We start from the raw sequence: 12,258 nt of genomic DNA, 5'->3' as shown, positions 1-12,258 counted from the left end.
ATGCAAATAAATTAAGAGTAATCGACAAAATAATAATATTTTAATTTTTATCTTTCATTTATCTTTAATTTACAGTTTTTTCCTCTTTTCACAAAAACTACAAAATTAAAGAAGTATATCAATACGATTAAAAGATAATTCAAATTAAATAATAGGTTAAATAGATAAATTCAATTAATTACACTTATTCAAACAGGAAGAACACGTATATGACGGACAGAACCAACCAAAATAAAAATATAAATAAATAAATAAATACAATCTATTCAATTTTTAAAAAAATAAAAAATTGCAATAATAATAATAAATTAATTTAAGGGACAATTTAATAGAAAAGTAAGTAAATAGGAGAATTCACAGGGTAAATAAAAAAAATAAAAATATAATTAAAACAGAAAAACCAAGTCATGTCACATTTGATCAAAACCTGCATTTATTTTTAATAAATAATATTTGTGGCACACATTTTTGTTTATGTGGTTATTTATTATTGATATTATTTGCATTTGTTGTTATTTTAACCTGATTTGATCATTTTGTTTACTCCACATTTGTATTATTGTTTGTGTTGCTCTGTTTTTAACACGTACGGCGTCCTTGAGTGCTTAGAAAGGCGCTGATAAATAAAATGTATTATTTATTTTTTACATTTTGTCAGGTTTCGTCTTCCGTACCCAGGCTGATACCTCACTAAAGTTCCTCCCTGCTTGTTTAAAATCATCTTTTCAGGTAATTTTCTGTGTAAAGCAATAAAAAAAGGACACAAATGGACTCTTATGGTTGTAATGTTCATAATAAAGTGACATTATTATGTGATTTTTACGACAGAAACGTGTAGTTGTGGTGTCTTTCAGAGTCATTTCGGTACTTACGGGTCTTTTTACTCCTCATATCTGGAGCTTTTCCATCGTTTTTCAGCAGGAGAAGGAAAGAGTTCAGGATATCAGAGGTCTTTACTCTCCACCAGCCTTCATCACCATCATCACCATCATCTCCATCATCACCATCCTCCTCCTCCTCCTCCTCCTCAGGGCTGCTGCTGCTGAATGAACGCACTGTGATTGTCCTGCACAGAGTTCCTCCTGCACCTTTTATCTCCTGTGGTTTGGCTGCACTTTCCTTTTTATGTCCCTAAAGAGACTGAAAGCGTTTTTAACTGCACCGGAAATGATGAAGAGGGACTTTATAGCGACCCCGTCATGCTTTGTAGTGTTTAATGGCAACAATTAAGACAACTTTTGCTGTTTGTGTGTTTATAATTTTTAAATAGGAGCCTCATCTGGAACATTCTCCACCTTCCTCCCCCCGCAGACACGGTGAGGAGCAGGTTCTGTCACCTAAAAGACGCAGAAATGGAGATTTATCCAAACGCGTCTGGAAAGTTCGGTCCAAAACAGCAACAAAGAGACAAGTGATGGAGGATCCTGCTCCTGGAAAATATAATCCCTCCTCACACTAATCCGCGACCTCAGCACCAGCCATGGTTACTACAACACGGGTGCTTTTTTTGTCTCCTCCCGTGTGTTCGCATCCTCCCTCTCCGCGTAATGACGCGCGGCGCGGCGGCGCAGCAGCAGCAGCGGCAGCTCGGGGCTCACGGACCCATTCACAAACACCAGGATGAACAGGGCGTGGAGGGAGTAATCCCCAAACCTCAACAATAAAAGAAGCGGATTATTTCCACTGTGAAATGTCCGTGCAGCTCCGGAGAGAGCCGAGGAGGGAGAGGCGGAGAGAGCGAGTGTTTAATCCCCGCGGAGGGTCCAACTTCAGCGGGCAGAGGAGGGGAGAAGCCCCGGGTTCAGACCGCAGCATCCCGGCCGGATGACAAGAGAGGAAAGTCCTGATTCCCGGGAGGAGGAGAGCATCCACCCACAGACAGACAGACAGACAGACATACAGAGAGAGAGAGACAGACAGACAGAGAGAGAGAGAGAGAGGCAGCTGAGCAGGACCCCGGACCGCGGACCTGCACGCAGACCCTCCCAGAGCGCCGAGTCCCACCTCAGTGATGTTTTCTCGCCTGTTTTCGGACTAAAGCATCAAACTGAAGCATCAAGTGACACAGAGCACATCAGAGCAGCACGTTTCCGGTGTGCAACCTTCAAAATAAAAGCCCGTTTGAGTCAGGCGCATGTGCACAATAGGAACCGTGACGCGCAGAAAAGAGTCAAAACAGGGGGAAAAAATATTAAATTCATAATTTTATGGATCATATTTTAAAAGAAGACTCAAGTTTTTAATCTGACGTTTTATTGAATCCCATTTATGAACCTTAATTGTATTTTATTTGACTTGTTTTACAATCTTATTATTTTAATTGATTTATTAACTGTGTTCATCTATTATTTTGTATTTTTTTATTATTGATTTAATTTTTTACAATCACCTTTATTTATTGTGCTGTTTTTTTATTGTTTTGTTTTTTATTTATTGTTTATTATTTTATATTCACAAATACTTATTTAGCTTTTCTTATTAATTTATTATTCATTATTAATTTAAGGTTTTTAGATTCATGATAACTTACTTAGCTTTTTTATTGTTGTTTTGGTTTTTATGTATTTATTTATCATTAATTTAAGTTTATTTATTTAGCTATTCTTTATTGTTATATTCTATTTATTTATTTATTGTTAAATTTTATTTATTTATTTATTTTAGGTTTTTATATTCACAATTACTTACTTAGCTATTTTATTATTTATTTTATATTTTGACCCTTTTTATTTTTGTGTTCTTAATTCCTGCTATATGCTATTTATTTTTATTTTACTAGTAACATTAATATATTTATTTTAATTCAATTATTTTTCATCTTTTTTATTCCTTATTATTGACTTTCACTTATATTCGAGCTCATCGCTTCTTGGTTTTATTTTGAAGGTCCCATCTCCACACGCCCGGTCTTATTGTGGTGATTTATCACGCGCTTTCCGCACCGTGACGCACGCGGAGAAAACACCCGGCTCCGCTGGAGAGGACGCACGGCCGCAGAGGATTGTGGGACATTGAGTTTTATCACTTTCATTCATGTGTTTTTACATCAGAGAGGAATCAAAACTACAAATACCGTTTCAGTCACAACAGCGTCTGAACATTATTGGACCTGTGGCCGGGTCAGAACCACCTCTACGCACGTGGTCCCTTAGTCTTGCCCTGGTCCTGGTCTTGTGTTCCTGGCCGCTGATTCAGGATCAGTTCTACAGATCGTTTCCTAAACCCTAAGCATTAATACGTTTGATGTCAGTAGATAAATCATCTCATCTCATCTTCAGCCTCTTATCCGGGGTCGGGTCTCGGGGGCAGCAGCTTTAGCAGGGGACCCCAAACTTCCCTTTCCCGGGCCACATTAACCAGCTCTAACTGGGGGATCCTGAGGCGTTCCCAGGCCAGTGTGGAGATCTAATCTCTCCACCTGGTCCTGGGTCTTCCCCGAGGCCTCCTCCCAGCTGGACGTGCCTGGAACACCTCCCTAGGGAGGCGCCCAGGGTTCATCCTTACCAGATGATCCTGAACCACCTCAACTGGCTCCTTTCAACGCAAAGGAGCAGCGGCTCTACTCCGAGTTCCTCACGGATGCTGAACTTCTCCCCCTCTCTCTAAGGGAGACTCCAGACCCCCTCCTGAGGAAACACATTTCACACGCTTGGACCTGGACCTGGTTCTTTGGGTCCTGACCCAGCTTTCATGACCACAGGTAAGGGTAGGAACCAGGACTGACCGAGAAGCTGTCCACGGTGCCGAATGCAGAGAAAGTTCTAGCTTCAGTCCCGGCCGCGTCTTTACGTCATGACACAAAGTCAAACCATTGTTGCTTTTGTTTTTTATAGTTTTTTTAATGATGTTCTTTTTTCGCATTTTGCTTCTTATGATGTTGTGCAGCCGCTCCACCCAACGCTCCTCCAGTCTTGGTCGGTGTCTTGCAGCCCGACCTGCCGTCGACGTACATGTGAGAACAACCCGGCCGGGGCTCTTCTTCGCTGGTCGTCGCCGCCATTTCGAACTCCTGCCTCTTGTTGACATCGTGGCTTTCAAACGTCTTCTTCAAACCAAAGATGACATTCTTGAATCTCTTGCCCCGGGGAGGCTCATCGGGGTCGGTGCAGGGGGCTACTCCCGCCTCCTCCTCCTCAGACTCTGCCAGAGCGACGCCGTTGAACACAGACTCGAACCAGCGCTCGTAAATCGAGAACCTCCCCGATTTGCACTTCTTCTCCAGCTCGTCGGCCCTCTTCCGTTGCTCCTCCACAGCTCTCTTCAGCATCTCGGTTTCCTCTCGCAGGGCCTGGTTTCTCCGGTGAAGGGCTTCCTCCTGCAGCTGTTGGCGGAGGGCGCGGATGGTCCTTTGCATGTCCCGGTTGTCTTGGAGACAGACCTCATTTCTGAGGGACAGAGAGTTGTTTTTGTCGAGGAGGTTTTGAAATCTTTCGAGGAGCTCCTTGACTCGTCTACGGAGAGTCTGGTTGTCTTGGAAAACAGCCTCTTGCTCCAGGGACAGTTTGAGTTTGCGGAGAGCTTCACAGTTGGCTTCCAGATGCTGGGACTCCATTTTCTCTGTGTGTGTTTTCTTCTGAGGAGTGTCTTTAAGGAACAAACCCACTTGTTGCAGTCACCGAGTGTTTGATGAGTTCTGTCCTCGTGGACTCTGGAGTCAGTGTTGAGATGTTGTTTTTCAAAACAAGATCAAATAAAAACAGGAAGAGACTTCAAATGGAACTTGTGGAAGGGAAGTGGTTAAGACTGTTGCTAGGAGACGCCACCTACAAAATGCCACTGTATTCTGACAGCACATTGAGATCGACCATCTGTGACAAAAGTCATGGGTCTCTGTCTGCTCCTAATGTCATCTGCTAGATCTACTGCACCCGATTAAACCGTCAAACCAGGCAGCGCTGATCAAACATGACTCGGTGTTCTGTTAAGGGGCGTTCACATGATCTGCTCTTTGTTCAACTGATTCGAACTTCGATCGCAGTAGGCAAAGCTCTGGATCTACCGGGCAGTTCTGGTTCCTACCCTCACCTGTGGTCATGAAAGCTGGGTCAGGACCCAAAGAACCAGGTCGCGGGTACAAGTCTGAAATGTGTTTCCTCAAGAGGGGGGCTGGAGTCTCCCTTAGAGAGAGGGGGAGAAGTTCAGCATCCGTGAGGAACTCGGAGTAGAGCCGCTGCTCCTTTGCGTTGAAAGGAGCCAGTTGAGGTGGTTCAGGATCATCTGGTAAGGATGAACCCTGGGCGCCTCCCTAGGGAGGTGTTCCAGGCACGTCCAGCTGGGAGGAGGCCTCTGGGAAGACCCAGGACCAGGTGGAGAGATTAGATCTCCACACTGGCCTGGGAACGCCTCAGGATCCCCCAGTTAGAGCTGGTTAATGTGGCCCGGGAAAGGGAAGTTTGGGGTCCCCTGCTGGAGCTGCAGCAAATACGAGCGGTGCACACCGCTACCCTCGGGCGCTGCCGCCGCCACCATAGAAATGAATGGAACGGCCGGCGTAAAGCGTTTTTACTGCGTATCACGTGTAGGGGTCTTTACTGTACTGCATATTTCTCGCTTAAAAGGTTTCCAGAAATGTATTTTATTGTACCATTCAGCTGTAAAATGAGTACGTTTGTCCAGTGAGTTGGAAAGAACGTCTTGGGAAGATCCGAGGAGCGCCTGAACGCAGCAGAAATAAAATCCTGACAGTAAAGATTCGTTGATCTCATCTCATCTCATCTTCAGCCTCTTATCCGGCGTCGGGTCTCGGGGGCAGCAGCTTTAGCAGGAGACCCCAAACTTCCCTTTCCCGGGCCACATTAACCAGCTCTAACTGGGGGATCCTGAGGCGTTCCCAGACAAGTGTGGAGATCTAATCTCTCCACCTGGTCCTGGGTCTTCCCCGAGGCCTCCTCCCAGCTGGACGTGCCTGGAACACCTCCCTAGGGAGGCGCCCAGGGTTCATCCTTACCAGATGATCCTGAACCACCTCAACTGGCTCCTTTCAACACAAAGGAGCAGCGGCTCTACTCCGAGTTCCTCACGGATGCTGAACTTCTCCCCCTCTCTCTAAGGGAGACTCCAGACCCCCTCCTGAGGAAACACATTTCACACGCTTGTACCTGGACCTGGTTCTTTGGGTCCTGACCCAGCTTTCATGACCACAGGTGAGGGTAGGAACCAGGACTGAGGGTAGATCCAGAGCTTTGCCTTCCTCAGCTCTCTTTTGGTCACAACGGTGCGGTAGAGCGACTGCAGCACCGCCCCCGCTGCTCCGATTCTCCGGCCAAACTCACGCTCCATCGTCCCCTCACTCGTGAACAAGATCCTGAGGTACTTGAACTCCTTCACTTGGGGTCAGGACTCGTTCCCTACCTGGAGTAACAATCCACCGGTTTCCCACTCAGAGCCATGGCCTCAGATGTAGAGGTGCTGATCCTCATCCCGGCCGTTTCACACTTGGCTGCGAACCGATCGTTGATATTAAAATATGATATACATATATAAATTGTTGATATAGTGTTGAAAACATTACGCGAGTTAAACCATTACTGCTGTTATTCTTTATTGCTTTTTTGTGTATTTTTTAATGCTGTTATTTTCCACCCGACGCTCCTCCAGTCCTTTCAACGGAGCAGCTGCTTGGCGCCTCGCAGGCTAACCCGCCCAGCCATCGACGTTCATGTGAGAACAACCCGGCTGGGCGTCGTCTTCGCTGGTAGTCGTCCAATCATCATCAGACTCAACCGGCGACTTGTCGATGTTGCTGCTGCTTCTGCTGGAACCGCCTTTGATTTGAGACTTCCCTCTTGAGCCACAGTGGAAGAGTCTGTAAAACCAGCACACACGAGTGTCTTTCACCTGGAGATCCTCCAGTTTCGCCTCCAGGTCCAGGATTTTTGCGTGGAGGTACTGGTTCTTTTTCTGGAGCATGTCGTTCTTCTCTTGGAGCCCATTGGCTTGGACGCCCTTGTCCGACTGGAGGTTTTTGCGTGTCTCCTGTTGACACCTGTATTGGGACCAGAGGCGCTTGAGTTCGTGCGTGATGTTCCTGTAGTCTACCTCAACGTCATGGAGTTTTACCCGGAGATCCCCGTTTTCTGCCTCGAGCTGCTCGTTCTTGCACAGGAGGCTCCCGAGTTCCACCTCGAGGCTCCCCTGGTTTATCTTTACCGGGGGGTCCGCATCATTTTTCTGGGGTGCGTCCTTGTTTGCTTGATGACCCCTCCTTGTTGCCTGGAGGTAGTTGTATTTAAACTGGAGACATCCGAGTTCTCGCTCGAGGATCCCGTAGTTTACCTCCATGTCAGCGTTTTTTACCCGGACGCGCTCCAAGAGTTGCTCCTTCTCTGCCTGGAGGACGGCGTTCTTGGTACGTTCTCCCTCGTTGACTTTCTTCAGGCTTTCGTTCTCCTCTATGCGAGTCTGATTGCTCCGCCAAACCACCATCTGTTGGTCTTGCGGGAGGCTCTTAAATCGACTGAGACTGTCTATCTTTTTGAGGACTTTCTCGTTGTTGGCCTGCATGTCTGTCTGGATCTTCTCATTGTCTTCGTCGATCTGGACCAACATCTCGATGGCTTTGTGGAGAGTCCCAGCTTTGGACACGTGATCGGGGTAATCCATTTCCTCAAACCGACTCGTCCAGAGCTCTGGAGATGGTCAGCGATGGGACGGTGAAGCTGCTCGAAGCTCGAAACCTTGTGTTTGGGGTTTCTGGGTCTGCACAGGTGCTTTATTCCGTTACTATGATGTCACAGACCGGAGCTTCTTAGAAGTGGAATCTGTTCGTCTGGAACAATCTGGAAAAGGTGGGCGCTGTTTCGCTACGTTTGAGGGGTCGAACGACTTGCGGTGTACAACGAACTTTGAGGTTGTTCTTTTTGTTGCACGAGTGTCAGAAGTGCTACCCAATGAGCAGTGGCGTGTGCGTAAACGTGTGGTATTAAAGAAGCAGCGCTCTTGTGAACAGCAGGATGTTCAACGCACCACCGTTGAGACTGGGAATGTCAGCCCAGGTCTAAAAAGGGCCGGAGGGAGAAAAATCCGCTAACTCTCCTTCTCTTATCCAGGCTGGGAACCACGTTGGGAACCATCTGACGGCCAATCACAACCATTTCTCACGTGGCGGGTTACGACGATGACTGACAGGAGGAGGAGCTGGGCTTCACCAGACTAATCACAAAAACGATTTAGTCTGGGACGGCTGGAAATCTGTCTGATTGGGAAACGAACCAGACGTAGCTACCGGATCAAATGAACCAAGAGTTTGGCAGATCCGTCTGGTTGCCAGGGTAACGGAGGAGAGCAATAACGTAGATCCTGAACTGCTCGCCGATTGGTCGTGCTGGCGAATGCTGATGTGACTGCAGACAACGCACCCACCACAAGTAATGTCACAATGAAGAGAGAAATGCGGGAGTTGATTTGGGCGTCGGTCCTCGGCTTGTACCATGGACGTAGAAAAAAGAACGGACAGCGGACCAAAAAATGGCGCCCATTCGTTCCTACGGAAAGCTGCTCAGTGGCGCAGGCTCCCTCAAGGCTGCTGCCATTTCTCGGTTCTTGTGAACGCGGGAGGAGTTACCTAGAGTTTATGCCCGAAACAATCAGACACAGTGTTTCAAACGTGCAAGCAGAAGAGTTGCGTGACGAACAGAGAGCTGAGGAAGGCAAAGCTCTGGATCTACCGCTCAGTCCTGGTTCCTACCCTCACCTGTGGTCATGAAAGCTGGGTCAGGACCCAAAGAACCAGGTCCAGGTCCAAGCGTGTGAAATGTGTTTCCTCAGGAGGGGGTCTGGAGTCTCCCTTAGAGAGAGGGGGAGAAGTTCAGCATCCGTGAGGAACTCGGAGTAGAGCCGCTGCTCCTTTGCGTTGAAAGGAGCCAGTTGAGGTGGTTCAGGATCATCTGGTAAGGATGAACCCTGGGCGCCTCCCTAGGGAGGTGTTCCAGGCACGTCCAGCTGGGAGGAGGCCTCGGGGAAGACCCAGGACCAGGTGGAGAGATTAGATCTCCACACTGGCCTGGGAACGCCTCAGGATCCCCCAGTTAGAGCTGGTTAATGTGGCCCGGGAAAGGGAAGTTTGGGGTCCCCTGCTAAAGCTGCTGCCCCCGAGACCCGACCCCGGATAAGAGGTTTTTATGGCGCTCCTGTGACTCCATAAAAACCTTCTGTGTTTAAATCCATACTCCACATTTTAGTTTTAAATCAACTTCAGACTCATTTGCAGAAAACTCTGACGTCATGTACGGAAGCCCATTAAGGACAAACAGCTCACAACAGCAAAACATTTAATAATGAAAATAAATTAATAAAATAAAATAATGTAAAACTAATGTTGCATCTGTGTCTTTAAGATCCAAACTGTGATTTATAATTTATTATTAATGTGTCAACTTTTTGTTTCAGGAAGTTCAGTTTAACTTTTGTCCTTAAATAAATAAATAAATGTGGAAATAAAAAGAAATAAATAAGAATAATTATCAGCATTGTTAAACTTTAATGTGTTGCATTTCCTTAAAACACTTAAGGACTAATAAAGGTTTTAAAAAATGACAAAAATGTATAAATAATTATACTGAAACATTAAAGATAAATATAAAATATAAACAGAAAGAAGTGAACAAATGAAATAAATTCTTTAATATTCTGTTTTTTGTCTTTATATTTATTATATTTTTAACTTATTTAACTTTAAAAGTCAAACTGTGACAAACTTTAACTCATAAAAGCTTTAAAAGTCACATTATTGACTTATTGCTTATCGTAATTTTGCATCTCTCATCTTCATCCGCTTATCCGGGGTCGTTGTGATCTTATATCCGATAAATTTGACCTTTAAAAATAAATTAAATATTTGATTTAATCAGAGTTCGTTCATCTTTTCCAGTGTCAAATTTATCACTTTTAAGGTCAAATTCAAGCTTTTAAGATCAAATTCAAGCTCTTCCAGCACCTTAGGGCTGTGATAAATGACACAAATGTGTTTTAAAAACATCATTTTACTTTTTTTATCCCTTTAAACAGAGTTTAAAGTTCGTTAGTAAAGAAAGAAGAAATTAAATGTATATTTTAAAGCTGTTTGTTGTGAAAGAAATGCAATAAAAACACAAATTAAAGCATTTTCAAACATTAAAAAATTAAGCATTTTAAGGATTTTAAGCACCTGAAACTTTATTCCCATAATTATGACTTAGTTTATTATAATAAAGTGTTTTAAATGTGCGATACTGTTCTCTTGTAGTTTATATTTAGTGTTTATTGTATAAATAAAGTTATTTATCTAAATAGTCACATTTCTCTGTTGTGCGTTTGGTGTCGCTGGGCTTCCGTAGTTAGCCGAGCGGCGCTAACAGAAGCTAGCTGGGGTTGACGGACAGATGAGGAGGCGGGTCTTTCTTCGTCTAGAAGCTTTATTGATAATTGTTTACATCTCACAATGCATTCCACAAACACGGCTCCCGGCTGGAAGCGTTTTATCGTCACAATTGAAGTATGAAGGTTTATCATTCACAATTAAACTTGCATAACAAACAGATGCTCCGACGGTTCCCGGAGTCACGGCGAGGCGCGACTCCGTCCAGAGATTGGCTCCACAGACAGCACGGTTACTTATTTTCTGCTTTAAATCCCATTTTTTTTGTACTTTTTACACATTTTATCTGACGCGGATGAATGTAAACGTGTTTCTTCCAGAGTTTTCCGTTACTAGACGACTGCGGATGACGTGGAAATAACGACTTTTTATGCGATTAATGTCTCATTTGTCTGGCAAAAGGGTTTTTCTAGGTGTTTCTAGCTAGAGTTACTCAGAAGCGATGACGTTTTTAATGGTAATAGAAGCCCCCCCCCCCCCCCCAACCCCGCCCCTCCCCACCCCCGCCGAGTCATATACGTCGCTCACAAGAGGCGAAACCACGCAGCAGGTTACCGAGGAAACGAGCCCGGAGCTCGAGGGACACGACGGCGTTTCAGTTTAAAATCACAAAATACGTCAAACGCAAAAAAAACAAACGAGGTGCCGTCGCCGCTCGCCATCGTCTTCCTCAAAAAACAGCCGACGAAGGAAAAAAAATAAAGAAAATCCCGAAAAACGACAAATAAAACCTGACTGAGGGAGAATCTGACGTCCCATAATGCACTGGGGGGTGGTGGTGATGTGGGGGAGGGGAGGGGAGGGGGGTGAGTCAAGGTTGAAATGCGTCCGCGGGACTTTGAGCGTCTCGCAGAAACAAACATTTTAAACTTGATTTTAATTAAAAATAAAAAGTCAAATAATAAAAAAAGTGCGATGAGTCGACGACGCTTCGACTTTTCCAGAAAAAAACACCCAAAAAAAGAAAAAAGGAAATCTGAACTGGAAAAAAAGTGTTTTTATTATTTTGACAAATAAAGTTGGAAGGGCTGCGTCCGCGCCACACCCCCCCTCTCCTCCTCCTCTCATCCCTCCATCTTCCCTCTCAGGACTTCCTGGATCCAAACTGCGACTTGTCGTTTCTTCACTCTGCTTTACGCTTCATCCCGGGAACCTTCGCCTGGACCCTGCACACACACGGACACACACGGACACACACACACACACACGCACACAAAGGGGATTTAGTCAATTATTTGGTCAGTTTCCTCGACCGAACACAGAGAGACAGCGTCAGAGTCACACGAGCCTGAACGATCTCACCGGTCACGGTTTCCTCAGAGACATTTGAGTCAAAAACAAACAAATAACGTAAATATTAATAAAGTTCAGCTGCGTTTGACTGAAATGTCTTTGAGGAAACTGAGTCCGATGTTTTTTTATTTCTTTATGTCTCATGTTTTTAAGCAGATGCATTCCTGTCTTTATGTCCGAGATAAGAGTGAGTCTGTACGTTAACTGTGTCTAATCAGGGGTCGTGCACCTTTTCCACGGTCAAATTCAAGCATTAAAGGTCAAATTCAAGCATTTTCAAGGTCAGATTCAAGGTTTGCAGCTTAACATCTGCGCTAAATTACATATTTCTACTACTACGTACTAAAAATCATAATTTCCCTTTTTTAAAATAATGTTAAGACTTTACGTTAAACAACTAAAATTGCGTAAAAACCAGAAGGATAAGAACTTTAAAAACCTGGAAAACACGTTAAACTCAGGCATTTTGAATAATATCTGAATAATATAATATAATAAAATATAATAATATCTGTGTAATGTCGGTAAAGCAAAGAGAGATTTCCACCTCGGACGACGTTAAACATTTGTTTTATTCTCAAGGAAAGAAATTAAATAAATACAAAAAGAAA

General features: G+C 44.6%; 1 protein-coding gene across 1 annotated transcript in view; it reads right to left on the bottom strand.

Annotated features, from left to right (window-relative positions):
- Window positions 1-10,373: 10,373 nt before the first annotated feature.
- rtn4b (reticulon 4b) overlaps window positions 10,374-12,258 on the bottom strand; it is a 40,366-nt gene continuing 38,481 nt past the window's right edge. The window contains exon 9 of the mRNA XM_083923196.1: window positions 10,374-11,520. Within this exon, the coding sequence (XP_083779322.1) occupies window positions 11,478-11,520 (43 nt within the window). The 3' untranslated portion in view covers window positions 10,374-11,477. The remainder of the gene's footprint in view (window positions 11,521-12,258) is intronic.

Source organism: Echiichthys vipera, assembly GCF_963691815.1.
Source record: "Echiichthys vipera genome assembly, chromosome: 11".
NCBI lineage: Eukaryota > Metazoa > Chordata > Actinopteri > Perciformes > Trachinidae > Echiichthys > Echiichthys vipera.
The sequence above is the reverse complement of the archived record's forward strand: the minus strand, read 5'-3'. Positions and strand labels throughout refer to the sequence as shown.